This window comes from Rattus norvegicus, chromosome 16, assembly GCF_036323735.1.
Source record: "Rattus norvegicus strain BN/NHsdMcwi chromosome 16, GRCr8, whole genome shotgun sequence".
Taxonomy (NCBI): Eukaryota; Metazoa; Chordata; class Mammalia; order Rodentia; family Muridae; genus Rattus; species Rattus norvegicus.
Genome location: NC_086034.1, coordinates 50,673,088 through 50,698,607, shown reverse-complemented (window position 1 = coordinate 50,698,607; position 25,520 = coordinate 50,673,088). Strand labels below are relative to the sequence as shown.

Below are 25,520 nucleotides of genomic sequence, written 5' to 3'. Positions count from 1 at the left end.
GAGGCTCACGTTTGCTCGTGGGGTGCTGCCCAGGGGCTCTCTGCAGCGGCAGCAACCAGGAAGACCTGTGCCGCCCCTTCCGGGAGCTTCAGTGCACCAGGGTTCCAGATGGTCTTTGGCTTTTTCCTCTGGCGTCCGAGATGTGTGTGCAGGGAGCAGTCTCTTCTGGTTTCCCAGGCTTGTCTGCCTCTCTGAAGGTTTAGCTCTCCCTCCCACGGGATTTGGGTGCAGAGAACTGTTTATCCGGTCTGTTTCTTTCAGGTTCCGGAGGTGTCTCTGGCAGGGGTCCTGCCGCTCCTGGGCCCTCCCCCACGGGAGCCCAGAGGCCTTATACAGTTTCCTCTTGGGCCAGGGATGTGGGCAGGGGTGAGCAGTGTTGGTGGTCTCTTCTGCTCTGCAGCCTCAGGAGTGCCCACCTGACCAGGTGGTTGGGTCTCTCTCTCACCGGGTCTGGGAGCAGAGAGCTGCTGTGGGCCGGGATCCGCAGGTGTGGGACTTCCGGTAAACACAGAACGTGCGGGGTCCTAGAGAAATTCTGCTTCCGTGTGTCCCAAGCTCACCAGGCAGCTTTCTTGCAGCAGAAAATTTGGTCTTACCTGTGGTCCCGAGGCTCAGGTTCGCTCGTGGGGTGCTGCCCAGGGGCTCTCTGCAGCGGCAGCAACCAGGAAGACCTGTGCCGCCCCTTCCGGGAGCTTCAGTGCACCAGGGTTCCAGATGGTCTTTGGCTTTTTCCTCTGGCGTCCGAGATGTGTGTGCAGGGAGCAGTCTCTTCTGGTTTCCCAGGCTTTTCTGCCTCTCTGAAGGTTTAGCTCTCCCTCCCACGGGATTTGGGTGCAGAGAACTGTTTATCCGGTCTGTTTCCTTCAGGGTCCAGCGGTGTCTCAGGCAGGGGTCCTGCCGCTCCTGGGCCCTCCCCCACGGGAGCCCAGAGGCCTTATACAGTTTCCTCTTGGGCCAGGGATGTGGGCAGGGGTGAGCAGTGTTGGTGGTCTCTTCTGCTCTGCAGCCTCAGGAGTGCCCACCTGACCAGGCGGTTGGGTCTCTCTCTCACCGGGTCTGGGAGCAGAGAGCTCTGAACAGCTGATTCTTAATCAAAGGTGAATGCTAAAGGCTGGTAACCCTGGCCAAGGGTGCCGCCGTCGTACCGATGGCCATCAGCTTTGACTTCAAAGGCTCGCTGTGCACAGGTGGAGACCAAGGATTTTTGGGGGAAGAGAACATGAAAACCTTTAAAAATGGTATTTTCAAATATTGCCATGTGACTCCAAAAGCCATTAAGCAAAGAATAAGGCTTTTATTCTCTTCTGGAGGTTGTGATTTACGGAGCCACTCAGCAGGCTTGCCGCTTTATGAGTACGGTTGGGCGTAGATTATTTTATATATTAAGCGCATTGCTGGAAAAATTTGAAATTGCATTTCACCTAATATATTTTACGCGGTTCCATCTCTCCTTTGATGTTCCCAGAAAGGGCTGCAGTAGCAGTCCCTGCAGTCCATGTTGCTAGGAGAAGATGAATTCGGGAGCTGTGGGTTTTCCACTCGTTCCGTCAGCCCCTGTCAGCACCCTCAAATATCCAGAGGTAAACTGCTTGTCAGAATGATGGAGAGACACTGGCTTCCCGTTTCCCTCCCTAGAGCACAAACTCTCACCTCATTGCCAACCTGGCAGGTCCTTTGTCCAGGTGTCACATGGCTACAAAATCAGTGGTGTTCTCTGTTAAATGAGGTGGCGGTGTGTGCGTGCGTGCGTGTGTGCGCGCGTATGCGAGTGAGCACATGGGGGGAGGGGAGACATCTCCACAGGGCTCTCAGTGGATGGGAAGTGCTATCTTCCTGTGAGAGTGTATATATGATTATGGGGGGGCTCAGGTTTGGGGGGCATTCTGTCTCCCAAATGTTGGGGGGGAGGGGAGACATCTCCACAGGGCTCTCAGTGGATGGGAAGTGCTATCTTCCTGTGAGAGTGTATATATGATTATGGGGGGGCTCAGGTTTGGGGGGCATTCTGTCTCCCAAATGTTGATGTATGGGGGGCGCGGAGTTTCTCATATTCTGAACAATGTGCGCTCATACGAAAACCAGAGGCTTTAGTATTGAAAAGCACTGTCGAGATAATGGGACTTGCCAGGGCGTTGCTGAATCAGGGGTTGGTGCTGCTGAAGGGAGGGACTGACAGCTGGAAGGGAGATAGGAAAAGCTCTGTGTCATTTGGAAAGTTGAGAAGCAGATGTAACAGGTATAGGGGTGCGGTTTTGATACCCATCCTGAGGGACCAAAGAATATCTTGGTGTGCCTCAAACGCCGAGCTGGAAAAGAGGCAGGCTGATGGCAACAAAACGAAACAGAACACACAAGCAAAAACCAACTCCAAAGCAAAACAGTAAACAAACAAACCCTACAGACAACAGAAAGTCGAATTCACAGAAGGCCGGAAGCTCGAGAATCTAAACTTCATGCAGTAGAGGCAGTGTGGGGGGACCCACAGCAGAGCTTGTAAGGTCCTGTTTATGTTTTATCTCGTGCTTCTGCAGTGGCAGACGCGCAGACGGATTCTTCACATCCTCAGTGCCAAAAGAATCACACGGATCAAACCTTAGAAAGACCCTCATTCTATAGCCTGGATGTTACCCCTTATTACTGGTCAAGTTAGTGTGGTCGGTAGCGGCGTCATCATGCAAGAACACAGAACAGAGAGGAGAAACCGAGTCCTTTGTCGGGAGAGATCTCTCCACGCCTGTCCTGGGGGGATGGGTTTGAGGAGGGTATGAGGCACCTCTCAGGGATGAGACCAGGTGTCACACTTTGCTGTTTTCCACACGGATTATTTCCATTATAATGAATATCTGTCTGTCTGCTATTTAGCACAGAATTTTCTACACTCTTATCTCTTACAGCCAGAGATCAGACCCTGAGTGCCTCCACGTGTGCATTTGTTAAAGCGTCATTCTTGGCCTGCTACTGTTGGGAGGCAGTGGAACCTTGGAGAGGTGAAGAATGTGACAGGTCTTTATGTCATTGTGCTATGTCCTTGAATGGGACTTCAGGACTCTGATCTGCTTTCTTCAACCCCACTCCCCACCCCCGCCTGCTTGCTCTCCCAAGTACTCATCCCATAACTCGCTGTCTTGCTGAGGGTTGGAGGGAAGCGCTGGGCCAATGGGACTCCTAAGCTTCCAGTCCTAATGAACCTCTCCTCTTTGCAAGGGGACTATCTCGGCAGAAAGCGAGCTCACGCAGCAACTGAGACTAGAGAAGAATTGGATCGACCGCCGCGCCGCGCCACTGTAGCGATGAGGCAAGACTGCTATTTCAGTTTTGGGAATCTGAATTTAGCATGTTTGCTCTCTGGATCTCTTCCCGTTCCTTAGATGATTGAATTCTATGTCGTTTCAGAAACTGTGGCCTTGAGCATTGTCAGGCAGAGAAGGAAGCAACTGTATTTCATTTCCCCCTTGCGGTTTCTCTATGGATCCTTAGAGAAATGAATGCATCCAAAAGGTCAATTCTAGTTACTTTGTGTATTAATCTAACGGTAGCGGTAACTTAGCACTTGGGGAGAGAGAGAGAGAGAGAAAGAACGACACCTTACCTGTGATGTAGTCTTTCACATCATGGATTTTGCTTGCAGGGTTGTTGTTCCGAAACATGTACAGGTTAAATGGAGCCGGGTCCTTTCCGATTCTTTTCCAGATTTCAATGTCCGGTGTTGTCCATCTTCCTGCCAAAATATCGTAATCTCTTTCTCCAAAGTGGATTAATTTGGTGAGCGGGTCATACAGGCCTCCATGGAACCCAATTACCAGCTGAAAGTCAATATTGGAATCAAAGTAGATCTCACCATAGGCAGTGTACTGAATCTGTTTCAGCATAAGCCCGTTGCTACTAAAAACAGCCAGCGGCGTCCCCGTGTTATCTGAGGCAATGTAGAACTCGTCCCCGCTGCTGATCTCCATGGCAAAAAGATGTCCTTGGAGGTCATAGTAGAGGGAGGTGATTTCTGAACTTGAATGGTTGTAGACGTGAGTAATCCTAGTGGGGTACGTCAGGTCAGCATAGAAGAACTGAAGGTGCTGTCCCAGGCTGGTTTTGCTAGAAACACGCCTTCCCAGGCCGTCATACCGATAGATCACTGTCCAGCCACTACCTTTACTGTAGACCCGAGTCAGAAGCCCCTTGGAGCTGTATTCGAAAATTTCTGTGCCCCGTTGTCGCAGAAAGCCATCTTCATCCAGCCGGTACTGGACATCGCCCAGGCGCGTGATTCTGTCTCGAAGGTCGTAGCGAAGAGGCGTCAGGCGGGCGCTGCTGCTGGGGTTCAGCAGGTGGAGGTTGCCGTTCAGGTCATAGTTGTACCTCCACATGATCTTCTCGTTGAGGTAAACCGTCTGCAGCTGTCCATCAACGTCGTATTCATAGGCGTATTTGGTAGTGTTGGCAAAAGGCCCTATTTTAATCTCTCTCTTGGTTACCCGGCCCATATTATCATATTGAATTGTAATCCAGTACATGAGTGACCTGAATATCTCATATTGGATCTCCTTGATGCGCCCGTGAGCGTCGAAGTGCTTCGTGTAAGTCATTACGGCCGTGGAAATGATCTGGTTGATGTCATAGTATATAACTCCGAATTTTCCGAACTGCTCAACTTTGCCAGAAATGTCATCAAACTGGTACAGATCAATGGGCAGTGGCGTTTCATTGATGACACCCTGCATGCTGGTCACTCGAAAGCTGTTGTCATAGCTATAGTCAAATCTTGCGTTTACCATTCCATCCTCACTGAAGCGGAAAATCTGTCTGTCAATCAGGGGACCAATTTGCCTGTATCTAATGGTGCAAATAAAACCATCGCTCTGAAGGTTTACTGTTTTCAGGACTCCTGCTGTCTCATCGTAGGTAAAACTGACTCTTGTGCTGTCGTATAAAATTTCCGATAGCCTGGTCTGCCTTCTGTACTTGAATAAGACCCTCCGACTCGTCCCCAGGAAAGCCGTTTGCAGAAGCAGCCCTTCCTCGTTGTAGTCTGTGATGATCGAAGCATTGCTTTCTGGGGGGTTGTATATGTTGCGGTAGTAGCCAATGGACCGGATGGTCTGCATGGTGTGGCGAGCCACGCTGGGCATGGTGATGGCAGACAGGCGGTCCCACATATCGTATTCGAAGATGTACTGCCGCTGGCTATGGAGCAGAAGGACCATGGACTGTGAAGAGAGCACAGACTGCTATCAGGGTTTGGTAACTGGGGTGTTGGAGGGGGGGACGCACAAAAAGCAGATTCGGTGACCGCAAACACACAGAGAAACATTCCGCCCGAGAAAATGGTTTCCGTTTTAATTGAGCTATCCTTGACCTTACATGGTGTTAACGATCCCCTGCCTAATTTGCTTGGATGCTTAATTGTGAAGGGTTCTGCAATTAGTGGCTTAAGATTCATAATGTGCTACTTGTCATGATTGCGCAATTCTTTGTTTCCAGGCGTTCCCAGCCAACCAGCAGATTGTCAATGGACTTGGAGAAGCCATAACGCCGGCGCAAACCAAGCTGGTTTGAAGACAACATTTCAAGGGGGAAAATAGCAGAGGGGAAACGCAATCCTACATATAATTAGCAATTATTTAGCAAGGTGGCTTTCCCTCTCATTTGACTGAAGAGCCACTCCACATCAGGTTTTAACTTCCTGTGTTATTGGGGAGGAGTCGGGGGGAGGAACAAAGCCAAAGTGTTATTTATGAAGAAGAAACATAAAATTAGCCTAAAATGGATAACGTGTACACAAAGCATCAATGTCAACAAACAGGGCTAAATCAGCCACACAGCGAATTGGAGCTGCAAATGCCCTCCATGGAAATACGGATTTAGAGACCTGGCGTCTAAATCGGGGATCTGTACAGACACGTCCACGTTGAAATGATTCCTTCTGCAGATACCCAAGTCCGAACTGCACTTCAGTGCTACTGTAACAATTTCTAGGTGCTCTGTAAGCATCCATATTGAGTTAGGAGAAAAGTTAAACACACACACAGAAACAATCTCTTCGCCCCTCACCCGGGTTAACTACAGAGAGAGACGGCATCAACTTACTGAGCCACTAGGAGAGAGGGTGGACCCTGACGTTAGCTGGGTGAGGTTAGCTGAGTAACTGCGATGCAGGCCTCTGGTGGTTCTCCCTGTCATAAAAGTTTCTTTTGACCCCATTAGAAAAACTGGGATGAAGGGCAGACAGGGAGGCCCAGCGAGGTGGGGGACCCTGGAGCGAACTCTGGATTCTGGCACGGAAATGCATAACAGTCCAGACTCAAACTTTTCATCTCCGCTGTATGAAAGAGTTCTTATGACTTAGGTTCCTGAAGACCCTCTTCTCTGGCCATGAGCAGGGACATATTTTACATGTAGGTCGTTATGGTCTGGATCAAAATTGATCCCCAAAGACCGCATGTTAATTAATGACTTGGTTCCCAGCCTGGGTACTGTGAGGTGTTGAAACTTTACATGGCAGGGCCTCATGGAAGGACGTTACCTCATGGGGAACATGCCTTGGAACGGGACATTGGAACGCTCGCTTCTTCCTTGCATTCTTGTTACTTCCTGGACACCACGGGGTGAGCCATGTTGTCTGACACACAATCGCTGGTATCTCACCAGCCTCTGTTCACAGAGGACCATGTGATGGCGGACCGAAGCCTCGGACGCTGAGAGCTAGAATCTCTCCAGTGTGTGGGTCATATCAACCCAGGCATTTGGACAGTACCAGGAGGCTGACTAATGCTGGCTTGTAGTAGTTTTTCCCAAGGACGGCTCAGACAACCGGCCTTCATGTGAGTTTGTCTCATGCCCATTTAAAGTTGTATTTGATGGTAATTAGTAAAATATTATGGTCTGGCTGTGAATCTGTTTGGGTTTAGTGTGTCTGTCCTAGGAAGGAAGCAAATAGAGTCGAGGGGGATTTGGGGAATTTAGGAGCTAATAAGGAAGTCCCTGCTGGGTTTTCTGATCTTCATTGAGTACAAGAAGATGATTTCGAGAACTGCCTTTGCCTCTTGGTGGAAGTTATTATAACCAACGATGCCTCTTCTTTTGCTTTCCCTTAAACATTTTAGCCACATTCTGACAACTATTATTTTGTGGGGACTGGGCATTTCCACTGCTATTCCTGGTAATGTGCTTAGTCTAAATGGGGTAAATGTTCCAATCTCTTCCCCTCCTGCCTGGAGAAGTCCCTTGGGGCTGGTTAGATTGGAGCATGAGCTAGATATCAGGCGGCAAGCTATGTTCATTCCTAGGCAAGAATGTGGACAGGAGCTCACCCCGTGGTCTCTAAACAGATTCTTTGTGGCTAGAGCGTAATGGTAGTAGGGAAGGTGTTTGTAATCTAACAGGTAGCATACCGGCCCAGGGTGAGTCACTCATAAGGAGAGGAGACAAGAGTCTGGTCAGAAGGTTCCTTGTTGGAAGCCTGTAGAGTTGGGAGGTTGCCTTAAGGCTGTCACATCTCACTTTGCACTCTGAATCTGGTTCAGGGGCCTGGGAAGTGGGTGGGCGCATGCGTAAGCGTCAGGTTTAGGTTGAGGGTTTTGTAGAGCATCTCTGGTGGAGCATTGTTGAGGTGAATATGGCAGGGATCTGCATGGCTCATGACTGTCCTGGAGGACAAACGTTTCTGGGTATATCTTTTAATGCCCACACGGCTGGAGGCAGTGAATGCCAACAAGAGCTGAGCCTATAACGTTGGGCCTATGGAACTGAGAGTGCAGGGCCGTCAGATTTGAGAGGCACGTTAGAACTCAAAACCAAATCAGAGGCAGACGAAACATCCACGAAAATGCTCTTTGGTGGGTTGTATTCCTTAAGAAGTGAGTCTTAGGGAACCGTCCCAGCCCTGCCCCTCCCTTTTCCATTCCTCTTGAGCCCGGCCCCCAACCTCGGGAAGCACAGCCTACAGCTTAGCTCTCGGCACGTGCGCAGCTCGAAATCTCCATCTGTGACACCGTGGGCGGATCTGAAGAATAGGAAGGCGCCCAAGTTCTGACGCTTACCTCTTCCGTGCAAATGAAAGAGAGACACCACACAGTATCCAAAAGTATGGCTTTCTAGGAAAATAGCCTCTTCTGGTTAATAATGCATAAATAGGGCCTCCATGCTTTTTATGGTTATGTTGAAGGTCTGCCAGGCACGACGCACAGCTGACAGTCTTAACTGTGCTAATGCAAGCTCTCTCTTAAAAGAAGTGCCGGAGCAGAAATTATTTACAAATGACTTGCAAGCTCTGGGTCTAGTTTGTGAATGTTGTCAGGGTACAGGCTTGGCAGGTGGATGGTGTTGGTGTTTGTTTGTTTACGGCATAAATCACTTAAAAGGGACTCAGATAGTAGAACTTAACTAAGGCGAAACTACTCTGCTAATACGGAAATTCATCATCCTGCGCCTGGGACTACCACAGCGATACTTAGAATAATAAATGGAACTCAGTCACGTGTTCCTCTTCCTTTTAGCGATCAGGGTGATTGTTGGGAAATGCTAATCATCCCATTTGAACGCCGGGACACAGGCTTACCTTTTCCAAGTACGTGTAACTCCACGTTTTCCCATCGGCAAAGACCCGAGATACGATCCTCCCCTGGCTATCATAGTCCACCTTTTCACTAGTGGTCCCTCTCTGGATGCTGGCAATTTGACCAGTGGATGAGTAGGTGACGTTGACCGCCATCAGCTTGCTACTAGGCAGCCAGAGAGTCGGGTGACCCGATGTGTCGTAAGCAATCCTCAGGAGAAATTTCCGGTGGTCATCATAGATCTTTTCTGTCTTGGTGGTCCGATCAAAGTCCACCGAGAGGAGGTTGCGTCCGTTGACCTGTTATCAAACAAAGCGAGAAAGAGCCCATCTCATCATTCCAAGGCTGGGCACCTGTCAGAGTTCCCGGGATTGCTTTATGATGACTGGCTCTCTTTGTCGGTAAATTAATTTAGCAAATTCTTGGATGCAAGGTAATAGATTAACTGTTCTTTCGAGAGTTTTGATTAAGCATAAAGACAGCCTGGCATTTGTTCAAAACTGTTTCAATTAAAATTTGTAAACTAAAAGCAATAGTAGAGACAGACAGAGAAGGAGGGAGGGAGGGAGGGGAGAAAAAGAGAGAGAGAGGGAGGGGAGGGAGGGAGAGAAAGCTCTCAAAATGTGCTTGCTTGGAAGATTTTCTGCTGATAAACACAACACCCTATGTAAATCACTCAGCGTTCCTCCCCCAAAAGGACAAAGAAAAAATAATTACTTAGTGAATTAATCATGGCTACATTAAATAAAACAGTGGTAAACATGACTCTAACCCTTTGAAGTGCAGTTAAGTAGAAGTTGGAGCCCACATTACTATAAATTATTAATGAGTCAAACTAGCAGGAGGTTACAAACACCATCATTGCTTTGGGCCCAGTACTGAAAAGTCACAATTTTTTAGAGTGTTGTTTTCTTTTGATAACATCTGGGTGACTGGCCCAGACTTTAGAGTTCTTTCCTATCCATGAATCCATGGTCTGGAAATTGTACTTAATTCATAAACCTAGCACTGTATCACTGCAATTGTTCCCTTTGTGGCTGTATACTGTGTCCAGGATCTCTGATATCATCTGGCTGTTACTGTTTGTGATGCTGGGCACAAGCCAGTGCGAGCATGGTGCTGATTAAACTCAACTTTCCAAGTAGTTGATGTGTTTGCAGGCAGGACTCTGAAGGTTGGAGACCGTGCTGTTGTTCAGGCCTTCTATGGAACCTTTGTCAGCATGGTAGTCTGTGCACACTAAAACTCTCAGTAGATGTTTAGATTGTTACAAACTAAATGGAGCAAGCTTGCAGTGCATGGCTACATTTTAACTAGAACATTTAGAATTAACAAATGAACAGCTGGAGATGATTGGTTTTATATACAAAAAATAACTATATATAAAAAACGCCATAGCTATAATAAACTAAACTAAACTACAACTATATATATGAATGTGGTTTGTTTTGCTAAATCTTAGGATGAAATTTGGTTGCCAATGTAACAGTACAAGGAGGCCGAGCCTTTAAGAGGGACTCGTGTTTCTAGAGACTGAAATAGTTCTCATGGGAATTGATTTGTTCTCACCATCTCACAGGCACGTTCTTGGTCCCTTCCTAACCAGGACCATTTGTTCTTCTACTTCGTGTCTTGAGACTCTTAATGGAGCCCAAACAGATGCTGGCTCTACATTATTGGATTTCTAGGATAGCTGGCTAAACTAAACCTCTTTTCCTTTATAAACTACCCAGTGTCAGACATTCTGTTACAGCAACAGAAAACAAAACAAGATATACATTTCTATATAAACAACACACACACACACACACACACACACACACACACACACACACACACACACAGTTCACACCTGCATTTACATACTATCTTAGCTTTTATGTTACCCTGACCAAAATACTTAAGGAAGGGAGGACTGATTTTGGTTCACAGGTCAAGGTTGTCCAGCCAGTCAAGGACGGGCAGAAGCACATAGTCAGGAAACAGAAAGGAGGAGTGGTGACGTTAGGCTGGCGTTTTCCTCCCTCATTTTATTCAGCCCAGAGGGATGAAGGGTGGTTTTCATCTTCAGGTAACTGTGGAAACACCCAGCTGTGTGCTTCAACCAGTTAGAAGATTCTGATCCCAGTTACGCTGACTGAAGTCCACCGCCACCACAAGTTCACCCCTCGTCACCCTGATACCCAAACACATCACTTTAAACCACAATACATGTATGCATAGGCATGTCTGCATATGATATACATGTACACTTGTGTAAGACCTGTGATTACCTTAGCTTTTGCATCTACTACTGATACTAACTGTATTCCAAGCCAAAGTCGTTCCTTAAGCCTAGACTTTTCTGATTAGTTGTTCAAGAGGAGAGGTGTGAGGTCCATGGAGAGGTGTGGTGTAAGTCTTAAATGAGTTTCGGGGCAAACACTTCAAAGATGTGATTTGCAAATAATGAGAGGCAGAGCCCAGAATGAGATGAAGTGACCCTGTGTTTTTTGTTATTTCAGATAGGGTTTATAAGGTGGAAGAAAATCACTACATTATAACATGGCAGACATTTGTTTGTGTGTATCAGAGTCTATAAGGTGTGTGTGTGTGTGTGTGTGTGTGTGTGTGTGTGTGTGTGCATGTCCACCTGTGAAGTCCTGACCTCCCCGACTGACAAGGCCCAGGAGCCTTGGGCTTTAGAAATTCCCTGCTGCTGGGCTTTGGAAACCCCTTGCATCTGTTTTGTCCCTCTGTAAATACAGAAGTTGGACTGGATCCCTGAGGCATGGTCAAGTAGAGGCTCTGCTGGACTGTGAAGCAGCCAGCAGAGGCTTCCTGCCCTTCCCTCTTCCGATGAAGAAATGCCTCTGCTTCAGTTGCTCCCTGCCTAGGTGAGTTCTGTGACAGTTGACAGAATGCTTTGGAAAGAAGTGATAGTGGCTATTACGAACATCTTTTCTCCAGTCTGGAGAAAGATTTGGTATCAAATCAACTCGGTAACTGGCAGGGTCAAGTACAGTTTATATATACATTGGTCATAATACAAGAAGCTTTGATTGGTCAACCACACTATGGTGTATGGCCCCGTGTGTGTGTGTGCGTGTGCATATGTGTGCATGTGTGTGCAGCAGAGAATATACAAGGTGGGACTAAACCACCAACCAAAGAGTACACATGGAGGCACCCATGGCTCCAGCAGAGGATGGCCTTGCTGGGCACCAATGGGAGGAGAAGCTCTTGGTCCTGTGGGGCTCAATGTCCCAGGGTAGGGGAATGATAGGGTGGTGAGGTGGGAGTGGGTGGGTAGGGGAGCCCCCTCATAGAAGCAGGATGGAGGGGGTGGGATAGGGGGTTTGTAGAGGGGAAACCAGGAAGGGGGGATAACATTTGAAATGTAAATAAAGAAAATAACCAATAAAAAAAAACTTAAAATGACAAAGTTAGGAGAGGGAGGAGGGTGGATCCAGGAGGAGAAATTGGGGAGGAGTCTGGGGATATATATGATCAGAAAGTATTTTACACATGCATAAAATCCTCAGTTAATAAAAACTGTATTGGGGTTAGAGAGATGGCTCAGCAGTTAAGAGCACCGCCTGCTCTTCCAGAGGTCCTGAGTTCAATTCCCAGCAACCACATGGTGACTCACAACCATCTGTAATAAGGTCTGGCATGCAGGCATACATTCGGGCAGAACACTGTGTACGTAGTAAACAACTCTTTTTTTTTTTTTTAAACTGCATTAGAAGGGGGAGGGGCAAGAGAAGAGGTTTTTGTACAATTAAATGATTTCATTAGGACTTCTGGGTTCTCAGGTTGTGTTTTAGAAGGATGCCCCACCCCACCCCCACGTTCCATTTGCCCTCTTTAAAAAAATGCTTATGTCGTTCCTCCCAGGAAAGACCGTGTGGCTTCTACAACACTGCCCCCGTCACTGCCCCATCTGTTTGTACTTTAGTTTGCATCCATTTTAATTTGTACTTCAACTCTTTACTGCTCTAACTCTGCGTTCCTCTGGCTGGGGTATCAGTGATCTGGGCTGCATATGGGGTGTGACTGGTGGCTGGAGGGAGGCTGACTAACAAAAGACGGCTTTGGACCTCATCTTTGCTCTCCTGCAGCCGGCTCCTGGATTCTGATTTGCTTCTTCGGCTTGTGAGGATGGTTCTATGACACCCGGCCTCCCTCCCCCAGATAAAAACCAAGCAAGTCATCAATATCAAGACTGTGTGGCTCTTTGTATCAAATATGCCACCATCTGGGAGCATCAGGAAGCACCGTGAGACCCAATGGGGGAAGGATGTTTTAACTTTTCTTTTTTATCCAGAGAAATACTGTACGAAATACCTTTCTTGTGTCCTCAAGCTGAAGTAATGAGTTTCTACTGGGAATTATTTGTGTGTGTGTGTGTGTGGGTGGGTGTGTGTGTGTTATAGCAGGACCAAACTCCTAGTTTCAGCTTTCCAAGTTGTTGGGTCTACCCGTGTGTGGCCCTTGGCCTGGTTCTTAGTGTTACCAGACAGTAGTCATTGTAATTCAAAATGTAAAATGTCAAAAGACATTAACAGAGCTCTTGTTCACTCTGTCCCTCCCGAATATCCCTTCTTTGGATACTGTAAATATTTTGCAGTGACCAAAGGTCATGTCCACTCTGAGACCTAGTCGTGTGTCCCTAAATAAGGCATCTTTGAAATCTTTTTCTTGTATTGTAATTATAAAACACATCATATCAATGGAGATTTTATAAATATTTAAATTATAAAAGTTATCAGCTTAAGGGACTGTGGAAATGGCTCAGTCAGTGTGGTGCTTGCTATGTAAGGACGGACGTCTTGGTTTGGATTCCCAGCATTATATTAAAAAAGGGGGGGGGGTTGGGGATTTAGCTCAGTGGTAGAGTGCTTGCCTAGCAAGCGCAAGGCCCTGGGTTCGGTCCCCAGCTCCAAAAAAAAAAAAAAAAAAAGAAAAGAAAAAAAAAAGGCTGGGCACTGTGGTATGTGCTTGCAAGTCCAGCATTGGAGAGACAGAGACAGGAAGTCACTGGGGCTTGCTGGCCAGCCAGTCTAATATACAATTAGCTGCTGGTCATTGTGACAGGACCTGTGTCAACAAAACAAGGTGATACCTCCTCCGGCAGGACACCTAGAGTCGCCTTCTGGTTTCCACAAGGATGTCCGTGCATGTGTGCCCGCTCATATACACAGACAAAAGAATGGGGTTGAAGTGAATACCTGATCTCAAAGTGAAAACCTTTCATCTCTGTTGTATTGGCCTGGAAGTGAATCCCAGTAGCGAGTACAGTTCAGGGGCCGCTGCAGTTGTGATGAACCTTATTTCCCTTAAGCAAGCATGGAAAAGATCACCATTTTCATAGCTATGTCTAGCATGACTGCAATTAATCACAGCGACCTTTGACAGTGAGAGGGGAACAGGTACAAACGTGCTTGAGAATTAAACTCATAATGACTTTAAACAATTTACCTAAAAAGAGGTGCCAGCTTAGGGCTATGCATACTCTCCTGAAGTGTTACTGAGGAGGAGGGGGAGGAAGAGGAGGATGATGATGGTAAGGAGGAGGAAGAGGAGGGAGAGAAGGAGAAGGAGGGGGGAGAGGATGAGGAAGAAGAGGAGGAAGAAGAGGAAGAGGGGGGAAGAAGAGGAGGAGGAAGAAGAGGAAGGGGAGGAAGAAGAGAAGAGGTAGAAGAGGAGGGGGAGGGAGAGGAGGAGGAAGGGAAGGATGAGGAGGAAGAGGAGGAAGAGGAGGAGGAGGAAGAAGAAGAGGAGGAGGAGGAAAGGGCAGGGTTGTTACCCAGCACACTCTGTGATAACATGAAGCCCCTCCGTGGCCCTGTTGGAGCATCAAACACCACAGATGGCTCTGTGTCTCTGCTCACTCGTCATGAGAGCTAACTAAATGTGTGATCCCATTCCAGGACAGAACACTGCATTAAAATATCACAGAAAGTGTGAGAGGCCGAGTGAGATTTAAATATGCTGCCATATTTATGTGTCCCTTCAAAACACATTTTGGACTTTCAAGTTCTGAGCGCTTTCTTTTTGAAACGATTCACTAAAATTATTCCTTCAACACGAGGTCTGGGCAGGAGTAAGAAATGGATTTTGCGGTCCGAGTGATGGCTACCCCCAAAGTCCAGCACAGACAAAACTTAGGATTATTTATCAAGTTTATTTTCCACTCTTCCTATGTATCCCAGGGTAGACGTGAACTCATCTCTAGCTTTAGCTTCATAAATGCTGGGATTACTGGGCGGTGCCACTTAAGGCCAACTATTTTTTCTTTCATCTTTGTGTGTGATGAGTGTGCCCCTGCGGGTGTGAACATGGGTTCAAGCACATGGTTGAGGTCAGACGATAGCCTCGGGGGTTGGTTTCTATCTCCCACCTTGTTTGAGAGAGGGTCTTTGTACTCAAGGCTGGCCAGCCTGTGTGCACTTGAGGGTTCTCCTCTCTTGGCTTCACATCTTGCTGTAGACGTGCTGACCTTATAGGTATGTGCTAATCTATCCTGCTTGACTAGAGTTCTGACAATCTGGATTCAGGTCCTCACCATTGCCTACAAGCTTTCCCTCCTGAGCCCTCTTCCCAGCCCTAGGTCCCCTCCTGTTTCCCAACTATTAATTGCACTGTGTGTGCATTTGTGAGTGTTTGTGCGCATGTCTGTGCAAGCATGTGTGCGCGTGGGTGGAGACAAAGGGGAGTCCTGAGTATTGTTTCTCTCTCTCTCTCTCTCTCTCTCTCCCTCTCCCTCTCCCTCTCCCTCTCCCTCTCCCTCTCCCTCTGTCTATCTCTCTCTACCAGGATTTGACTGACTGTCATTTGCCTGAGCTTGACAATTAGGCTAGGTTGAAGGATGTGCCTGTCTCTGCCACCCCAGCACGGGGACTACATGCGTGCCCCCCGACCTGGCTTTAAAGCGGCTCATAGGATCCTTGTGCTTGCAAGGCAAGTATATTTTACTGACTGAGCCAACTCACCTGCCCTCATCTGTTTTTATTTTGAAGTCTAGCTACTATCCAGCAAGCCACGGAGCGATCTTTATTCCACCACGCCTTCCTGCCTCGCTGCCAGCTTCCAGGTTCTATTCCTTACAGTATTTATCTGTCCTGTCCCCAGCGCACTGTCTCACGGAAAGCGCATTGACTAGCTTCTAATAGAATTCTCCCTTTCCTCCTACCTGCCTTCCCTTTAACTTTTTAATCTATTTTATGCACGCACACACACGCACTTTGTGTAATAAATAGCTCCCCACCTATCAGTCACCCATCTATTATATCTATTAAATGCGGTGTTAGCTTTGTTTATAGCAAGTGAGCATCGGCCAGGCCAGATACCACTCACGCTGCCTCTTCCCTCGGACGATCTGGATGCAAGGAAACACAGAGGATCCATATTGCCAGGCTGGCTCGCTCCATCCTTTCATTCACAGAATAAATATTTGAGCGTCCACCATGTGTCAGGCACGTAGCTAAATTTAAGTCAAAAACTTGAGAATGAAAAGAACCTTCTGCTAGGAGAGGCTGAGGACAGGAGGGGACATTCTGTGTGTCAGAAGCAGAGGGACACAAATAGTCCTCAGACTCACTCGGTTCGCATGGCTACAGACTTCCTGCACTTGATTCTCCCCCTCTCGGTGGGGCCCCAGGTTCAGTCCCGGAGCAGCCTTTCCCATCAGGCCTCTCTCCTTGGGATTTCACTCTTGGAATCCACAGAGGGGGGATGAAATTAGCAGCCTGAGCTGGCTCACCCAATCTTCTCCCCTGCCCTTATCATCTTGGCATTGTCTCTGGGAGAGCAATCACTCGCATTGGCTGGAGAGCCCCTCTCAGTGGGACTGAAGAGAGCATTTGCTGAAACAACTGGCTGAGGCATAGGGATTCTGCTGCTCACCTCACACGCCAGTGCTTACGCCTGCCTGTGTGACTCCCTTCTCTGTCTACACAGGTGGTGTCTCCATTTAGAGTGGGGGGCAGGACCACAGACTTCAGATTGGTCTCTCTCTCCCAAATTCCCTCTCACGCATTCATGCACGCACCCATGCACACATGCACACACACCGTAGGCGAGCATGGAATTCACTATGTAGCCCATGAACAAAGTCTTTCTCTCCTCCCACAGACATTTCCCTTCACAGAAAACAGAACGGCTCTCTCTTAGCCATGTGCGGGGTGGGTAGAAATACCCACCATTTTGCACAGGGCTGGAGGGTCTCTGAGTTAGGGTTAGGGTTAGGTATGTGTCATCATGGTTTTTACTTCCAATGTACATTCACACTGCGTACTGGCTGGTTTTGTGTGTCCACTTGACACAAGCTGGAGTCATCACAGAGAAAGGAGCCTCCCTTGAGGAAATGCCTCCATAAGACCCAGCTGTAAGGCATTGTCTCAATTAGTGATCAAGGGGGGAGGGCCCAGACCCAGCACACTGTGGGTGGTGCCATCCCTGGGCTGATGGTCTTGGGTTCTCTAAGAGAGCAAGCTGAACAAGACAGGGGAAGCAAGCCAGTAAGTAAGATCCCTCCATGGCCTCTGCCTTCCTGACCTGCCTGAGTCCAGTCCTGACTTCCTTTGATGATGAACAGCAATGTGGAAATGTAAGCTGGATAAACCCTTTCCTCCCCAACTTGCTTCTTGATCCTGATGTTTGTGCAGGAATAGAAACCCTGACTAAGACACACTGACTTACCGACACCCGTAATGACTAAGTAAAAAGAGAAGATCTTGTCTGTAATATAGCAATGCAAAACCTATCTAGATTATAATGCTATTATTATCTAGATAATGGTATATAGTCTATCTTCTAATATAAAAGCAATGTGTGTCAGCAAAGAGGGCAGAACACAAATGATCTATATTTATACTATTATAGAAACAAACTGGCACTGTTGGTAGGTTCCCAGGAGTGGGTCATATGTTACATCTCTTTTTGCCTTTCTGAGGGAAGCCCATAGTGATTTCCACAGTGGCCGCACTAGAGTATGGTCTGGCCATCAGTTCGTACTGATTCCCCTTTTGTCTACACAACGGATATTTGTTGTTTTCTTAGCCAGTGACATTCTCACTAGGTCAGATGGAATTTCAATATTGTATTTCTGGGACAGGTTGGGTAGGGATTTGAATGAGAATGGCCTCGATAGGCTCAGATATTTGAATGGTTGGTCCACAGTTAGTGGAACTGTTTGGGAAGGATTAGGAGGTGTGGCCTTGCTGGAAGAGGTGTGTCACTGGAGGGGAGCTTTAGGTTTTAGAAATCCACTACATTTCCAATTAGTCCCCTCTTTCTTCTTCATGCTTGTAGATCAGAAGGTCAAGCTCTCAGTGACTTGGCTGCTCTAGTACCATTCCTGCTGTCCACCAAACTCCCTGGTGTAACAGGCATAGACTCTAACCCTCTGGAACCATGAGCCCCAAATTAAATGCTTTCTTTTATATAAGTTGCCTTGGCCATGGTGTTTTAATTACAGCAACAGAAAAGTATGACAGCTAGGGTTGAACTTCTTTTCTCAGGTGTTTCTAGGCTATGCATACTTTGTGTTTGCCGAGCTGTCTGCTCATTTCATGAGCCCACGTACCACACAGCACTATTCACAGCAGGTAAGTTATGGTTGATGTATGTGCAATCGTACAGGAATGGTTGAAAACAGTGAGGAACACAATGAGATCTTATCTTTTAGCTGTAAAGAAGAAGGAAGTTAAGTTGTCTACAGGACAAAGGATACAATTGGAGATAATCATAGTAAGCCAGTCTATTCAGTTTCAAGAAGAAAGATGTCTTATGTTTTCTTTTGCCTATGGTCCCTACATTTATACAGATTCATGTGTGTACTGGTCCCATCAACGTAGAAGTGAAGTGTCTACAGAGACAAAGACGGTTAACGGGAAGGGAAGAAGTGGGAAATGGGAAGGGGCAGGGTCAGAAGCAGAGAGGCTTAAAGCACAATATATAGTCGTATGAAAACTGCCTTATAATGCCACATTTGACACAGTGAGCAGCAATGTGAAAACAGTGGAGCCCGAGGCTAGATTCTAGTTCAGTGTTTCTTTTTGATTCTGGATAAGTGTTGTTGTCTTTGGTTGTTCAGGACTGGGAAAGCCTACATTGAAGGAGAGTTTTCATGTCTTTTGATGAAGGGCACTGTGTGAGGCTTGGTGTGCTTATGACGTGTGTGTGTGTGTGTGTGTGTGTGTGTGTGTGCCTGTGACTTGGGTTTGACTGTGATACCTGTATATGTGGATATGCCTGTGATTCGTGTGTTTATGTGAGACTGTGACTCCTATGCTTGTGTGCGTGAGCCTGTGACTCCTGTGTGTATCTGTGTTTGTTTGTGTAAGATTGTGATACCTGTATATTTGTGTGTGTACCACGGGCCTGTGACTCTTGTGTATGTATTGTTGTGTGTCTGTTACTCCTGGGAATTCTGTATCTCTGTGTGTGCCTGCAACTCCTGTGTATATCTGTGTGTATACCAATGACTGAAGTGTGTGCATGTTTCTGTCACGCATGTGAGCATATGAACTCAAGAACCACTGAGTAAGGAAGGCAAAGCCTGGGAGCTCATCTTCAGTGGCTGAGGAAGGAGGGCCCAGGCGCAGCAGAGAGGGAGGCAACAGACCATGGTCCCAGGGGAATCAGCAGAAGAGACGTGGAGTGTTTCTCTGCCCACGGCTTCACCGTGGCTGCATCTTTATCTTCCCTTCTAGTGGCCACTGTGTCTCCCTTCAGTCCTCAGACTCTCCTAACCCCTGACAGCCTCATTTTGGGCCAGACTGCCAAACTCGATCTGGGGCTGACTGGACCTGGGCTTAGGGACCAGGTGGTTAAGTCCTGGCTCCAGAGACCATGTTATCATCCCAAACACCAGCCTTGTGACAGACTGAAATCAGAACTCATCCTACATGTTGGGTTTAGTCTGTGTTTGATCCATTGGTTCTTTTTAAAAATTTGTTTCTGTTCTTTGGAAACAGCCAGAAGCTAAAGATGCTGTTTCTAACCCAGAAGAATTGCCAAGGTAAATAATGCTGGCCTCTTAGGATAATAATTTAGCCATTTAGAGTGGAGTGAGGGTGGGGGGGGAGGGGAATTACCAGCAAAGCTTCATGTTTTGTTCTTGTTTTCTGTCTGTCTGTCTATCTATCTATCTATCTATCTATCTATCTATCTATCTATCTATCTATCTATCTATCTATCTATCTATCTTAATGGCCAGGAAGTAATGCTGGGGAGAATTCTCTACCCAATAAACTGAAGCTCTGTTTGCTGACATAAAGAATGAATCAGGTTCAGTTTACTGTGGCTGAAGGTGATTTCTTGCAACCTGTGCTTCTGTGTTTAATCTACATCGTCTTTATCAAATAGCGACCATAAATCACAGCTTGCCTTCCAGATGCATTTGGCCCATAATGGAAGAGTGATAAAAAAGTACGAGTCAATGCAGGGACCATTTTGCAAGGCCCAATTACACCAGCATAATGAGAACCACTGCATCTCTCATAAAAAAGCCAATGAAGGGTGGGCTTCTGTCAACTGCGAAGAGACAGCAGAGAGGTTCTGAGGTCGGACATCTTGGCTATACATCCACACCATGCACTTCAAACTGCAAAGAGAGACACCTCTCAATGGCTGGCCCATCTCCTTCACCATTCGTATTTGTGACTTTGAAAACTGTCGGTATTTAAGTTGAGCCTAACTTATCCCATCTTTGCAGGAGGAAGCCATCGCTGCTCACAGACCAGGGGAAGGAAGATCATGCTCCTAAGATTCTTAGGGTGACGTCAGCAAAACGAGGTTCAGTTGATATCTAGAGATTGTACATCTGTGCTACATGCAATTTCCAACCCCCAGAGAAGATTTCCTTTTAGGCATCTGAAGGTTTCATGGCTGGTATGATTTGTGACATATAGTCACGGTAGAGAGTTGAGGGTGGTGGGTGGTGTGCAGACAGGGTGTCTACAAAGAGCAGCGCTGTACATCCCCCCATAGTGCTGGACACACCTGACAGTGATGGAATACTCACCCCACAGTGCTGGATACCTCCCACAGTGCTAGACACCCCCCAGTGCTGGACAAGCCCTCAGTGATGGACACCCCCAACAGTGATGGATACTCCCTACAGTGATGGACACTCCCCATAGTGATGGCCACCCCCAATGCTGGATAAGCCCCCAGTGATGGAGACCCCCAACAGTGATAGACACTCCCCACAGTGATGGACACTCCCCACAGTGATGGACACCCCCCAGTGCTGGATGTCCTTCTCTTCCTCCCAAGTATCTCTTACCCTGAGCTTTCGGCCGAATACATTGACTTTGCCTTGGGCCTGCTCTTTCCGGAACCTCCATTCCACCAGGTTCTGTCCGTTCTCACCAGGAAGCGTCATATTTCTTTTGGCTACCGTGGGATTCGCGGTGCCTGCCAGAACGTGGGGCTCTGTCTGGTAGTGAGAGTCTAGACCACTGGCATAGAAGATTCTAAGGGAGCCATCATACCCAATCTGGTAACTGTTTCTTAACTGGTCTAAAAAAGAAAAAAGGAAAGCATTAAGGTGATTTATTCTGTCTGCATTAAATATCTGATGGTTGTATATTCACAACTGACAAAGATTTCTAAAACATGGAGGCCTGCGGTTTTTGAGATTTCTTTTTTCATTTTCATATAATACATAATTTAATTTCAATTTTTATTCTTTACATACGTTCTGATCACAGCTCCCCCTACCTCTACTCCTCCTAGTCTCCCACCTCCTTCTCCCCCTAGAGCTGTTCTTCCTCAGTTTCCCTTTAAAAAAAAGCAGGTCTTCTAAGGATATCAGCTGAGCATGGCATTGTAAATTACAGTAAGACTAGGCACAAACCCTTGTATCAAGGCTGGATGAGGTGGCCCAGTAGGAAGAAAAGGACCCCAAGGGCAAACAAAAGAGGGTACTAAATGATGTATGGTCTAGATGGCAGGTGATCCCTAAAAATGATTTAGGAGCTTGGCCTTTGTTTGTGAGGTTCTGGAGTCCCTGACTAAAGGAAGTACATACCTGAGGGCAGGTACCTGGTACCAACCTACATACCTTTCTTTTCTCCATCCTTCCTTTTCTGTAATTCCCCTCTCCCCCTTGACCCTCTTATCTCCTTGGAATGTGCAGTGGACCAAGCCACCTTTCAGTACTGGGTCCTGCCCACATTCAGGATCTCAGAGGTGTACCCTCCCCTCCGTTGTCTTTTGTCAAAGAAACTTTGGAAGGCCAGTATCCATAGCTTGCATACACCAAATACAAGTGATGGTCTCCCCCAAACTAACTTAAGAGATCGATCCACCCAATGTTTTGTAAAAACCTTTCTTATCTTAGACGAGTGCCTCTGTCTCAGTGTAGGGCTTTGGAATGATATAGGATCATTTGTAGGAGAAATACAATCAAGAAATATTATTTTAATATGCTTACAGAGGTTGCTTGATGGGTGAGTTTTTAAAAAGAAAAAAACAAACAACAATCAAACACAAGTTAGTCCAAACCAAACCCAAGCAAAATAAGAGAGGCTTAATGGAGGTTTAGCGGTTATTCCAAGTTGTGAAAGAGTTCAGATATTATATAAATAGCTTCTTGGGATATGGGGGTAAAATCGTCATTATATGTGGCTTCAAGCCTCAAGTCACTAAAGTGAGGTGGCAAAGGGGAGGGTGTGCTCTCAGAAACTGTTGGATGACACCATCTAGTGGGATGACACACATCAAGGGCTGAAATTAAGTTGTTGTATTAAATTAGAATTGAAAAGGACATTTTCAAGGTTAGCACTATTTGCCTGTGTGCACTCACATGTGCATGTGAGTGTGTGTGCATGTGAGTGTGAGTATGTGTGTATGTGTGTGTATGTGTGAGTATGTGTGCATGTGAGTATGAGTATGTATGTGTATGTATGTGAGTGAGTATGTGTGTATGTGTGTGTATGTGTGAGTGTGTGTGCACGTGTTTGTGTACACATGTGAGTATGTGAGTGTGTGAATGCATGTGTTCATGCCTGTGTTCATGGGTGTGCATGTGTGAGTGTGTGTATGAGTATGTGAGTGTGTATAATACTGCCTGCAGAGTCTTGGTTATTTCACCAATTCCCCTGAGCACTCCTGCTATCCCCTCCCTCCCCTCATCTGTGTTATCTTAGGACACAGGGTCCACAGTCTACTTGAGCGCTACTAATACTCTCTATTCATTTCAAAGAAAGCTTTGCCTTTACCTTGGACCATGGTGTAGAACGAATCGATGGAGGACAAATTAGAAGTGATGCTGACGTCTTCCTCTCGGCTGGATGACTCAATGTCTACCGTGATGGCCTTGTCCATGTCCCCGTGCAGGTTTGTAACCACCCCAGTTGGGAAGGTAACATTGGTTAGGCGACCTTCACTGTCGTAGCTGAATGAGAGAGGTGTCACGTGGTGTTAACAAGGAAATGGTGGGCACTTTTTACCTGTACAGTTAAGGCGCACTGGGATTAGCCACACTACTTTGGAGCAGTATTTGTCTTTGTGCATGAGCTATGCAGAGTGAGGACTTCAAACAGGCTTTGAAGTAATCAAAAGCCTGTTTAACATAGAAAAAAAACCTTGCCGGTGAGAGCAAGAGTAAACAGAACAGTTCTCCATCTCAGCATTTTACTCTTTGAAGTGTGACCAAAACCCACCTGCACATCTAATTTGCCGTTTCAAAGGGAACATGTTTGCTGATATTAAATTCTGTAGTATTCTTCCATACTTTCCGCTAAGTAGATGCAGTTCAGTGCCCTCTGCTTTTATCTGTCAGCTGAGCCCCTCCATGACTGTGCCACATGCACACACGTGTGCACCCTTCAAACACGTTTCAAGTATTATTTTAGCATCTTGAGACATTTTCGACAAATTAACTAGGCGGGGAAGAACCTTTTAAAGACTCTTTTTGGACATTGTTGGGGGCTGGCATCAGAATCACGTGAAAGCTAGGCAAATGCATCCCTTATCCCTAAGGACTTTTAAGATTTCTCAGTGATTGACATAGTTTATGGCAAATTCAGTGGTAGCAATGGTTATAACCTTCCTTAAAAATACATGCTTTTTTTTTAAAGGTTTATTTTTAATTATGTGTACATGTTGGGGGTATTCTAACATGCATGAGCGTGTCCATAGGATATGGAAGACGGTGTAGGCTCCTCCTGGAGAGAAAGTGTTCCTAACCACTGAGCCACCTCTCCAGCCCACAACCTCTCCTGTCTGTACGATTATTTTAAGAGTGTGAGCTCTCTCAAATGACTTGCTATATTTAGTGTAATGAGATAAAGTATTTCCTGACATTTAACAGTTTTCTGCTATCTTATTACATGCTTAGATTTTTTTTAGCATATAAACACAGGAAACTTATTTAAATATTAGGGTCCATTTTAAATATCATGCCACCATAATAAAAAAATGTACTATAGGAACAGCATTTGACTAAGAACTGAATTTTCCTGAGTTTCCCATTTGTGACGTCACCAGAGAAAAATTTAAAAAGACGATCCCATTATCTGAGTAGAGGAGAGCAAACTCCAAATTCTCAATGAGAATTCCAGAAGCTTCCTTGTTCACAAGCCCAGAAGCAGTGGGGGGCGTGGGGGATGTATGTTTTTGGAGGATGGGCAGGCAAACAGCCATAACAGTGGATACAGAGCAATGGGAATGCAGGCAGGAGAAGCACGCGAAAGTTGTTTGCAGTTTGAAGATTCCAGCCAACAGAGGCGGTGAAGGCCAGGCCTGCTCGGCGCCTGCTGCTGTGCTGACCCATTAACTCAGACTGGTCAGTGTCAGTGAGATCAGGGGTTTGACTGACGTGGTCTGACAGCCGGCCACGCTGCTCAGCCAGTGCAGGGAATGGGCGCTCATGAGGAAGTGGGGAGAGAGGGAGACGAGAGAAACCGACGCACGGTTGGACTCCACGGAGGCGCGCTAAAGAAATAAAGTAGACATCTTCCCTCCCTAGCAAGCCCAAGGCTCCGAGCAGATTAAGGCATAAATGAAAGAAATCCAAAATAGTTTACGGCTGTCACTGCCTTTCTGACGACGTTATTGGTCTTGAAACAAGCCTGCATAGGTTCGTTCTCAGAGATACAGAGTTATGAACAAAATCAGCTCAAGTTGAGGCTTACACTCGGTGTAATTCCTAGAGCACACTGTGCTACCCACAGTTCCCAAGTCCTTTAGAAATTAACATCTCCTCTTACCTACAGATCATCTGTACTGTGCTAGCTCTCCCCACATCTTATAAAGGGAAAACTGAAGATGAGGTGGTTAAATGGCTTGTTCGGGCTCTCCTGGCTGAGCTATCACTGGGACTGCTAGGTACCTGACCTCAGGCCTATTAATTATCCTTTCTGTAAATCACAGGGCCTGATTCAAAGTCGAGATCTGTGCTTTAAACACACACGATCCCGCTCGCCACCAGCATGCTGATTCATTCCTGCTGCAGATGCTGACCTGCCCTTTCTCTGGTTTATATTTTCCAGCCCCATTCAATCTCAAGCAGAAACTTCACCTTTCTCCTGTAGAAAGCATTTTGCCAACCTTTTGACTTGATGCTTTCACTGGCTTACCACTCATTCCGTTTCCTGCTGGGCAGGCATTTTCTATCACAGGAGGCCAGGCACACAGGGATCCAGCCCAGGTTTCTGAGCATTCAGAGGGGCAACCTGTTAGCCTCTGGTTCTTTGGGAAATAAAAATACAAGTAACCTTTCGAGAATCCACGGTCAGAAGGACATAAGGATAAAGCTGGTTCCTCAATGGCTCAGCCTAACAGTTTGGCTCTGGAAGTTCTCAACAACTGGCTAAACAAGTGACTAAATGAAGTTAAGGCATCAACAGGACCAAAGTGTGGGAAGGCCAGGAATGAGGAAGAACTCTCTGGTGTCTTGCTATCTGGTTACTCATCAGTTTCTCAAGACTCTCTAAAGTAAAAGCTGAGGAGCAAGCACTGAGAATCCAGAGA

The 25,520-nt window shown here is 46.7% G+C and overlaps 1 protein-coding gene across 22 annotated transcripts in view; it reads right to left on the bottom strand.

Moving 5' to 3' along the window:
- The window catches only part of Tenm3 (teneurin transmembrane protein 3), a 2,726,621-nt gene that overhangs the window by 12,745 nt on the left and 2,688,356 nt on the right, over positions 1–25,520 (bottom strand). For all 22 annotated transcript variants that reach the window (XM_063275416.1, XM_039094506.2, XM_039094513.2 and 19 more), the window contains 4 exons: positions 22,766–22,941; positions 20,827–21,062; positions 8,552–8,848; positions 3,590–5,201 (listed from right to left, as the gene is read on the bottom strand). In XM_063275416.1, the coding sequence (XP_063131486.1) occupies positions 3,590–5,201; positions 8,552–8,848; positions 20,827–21,062; positions 22,766–22,941 (2,321 nt within the window). The remainder of the gene's footprint in view (positions 1–3,589; positions 5,202–8,551; positions 8,849–20,826; positions 21,063–22,765; positions 22,942–25,520) is intronic.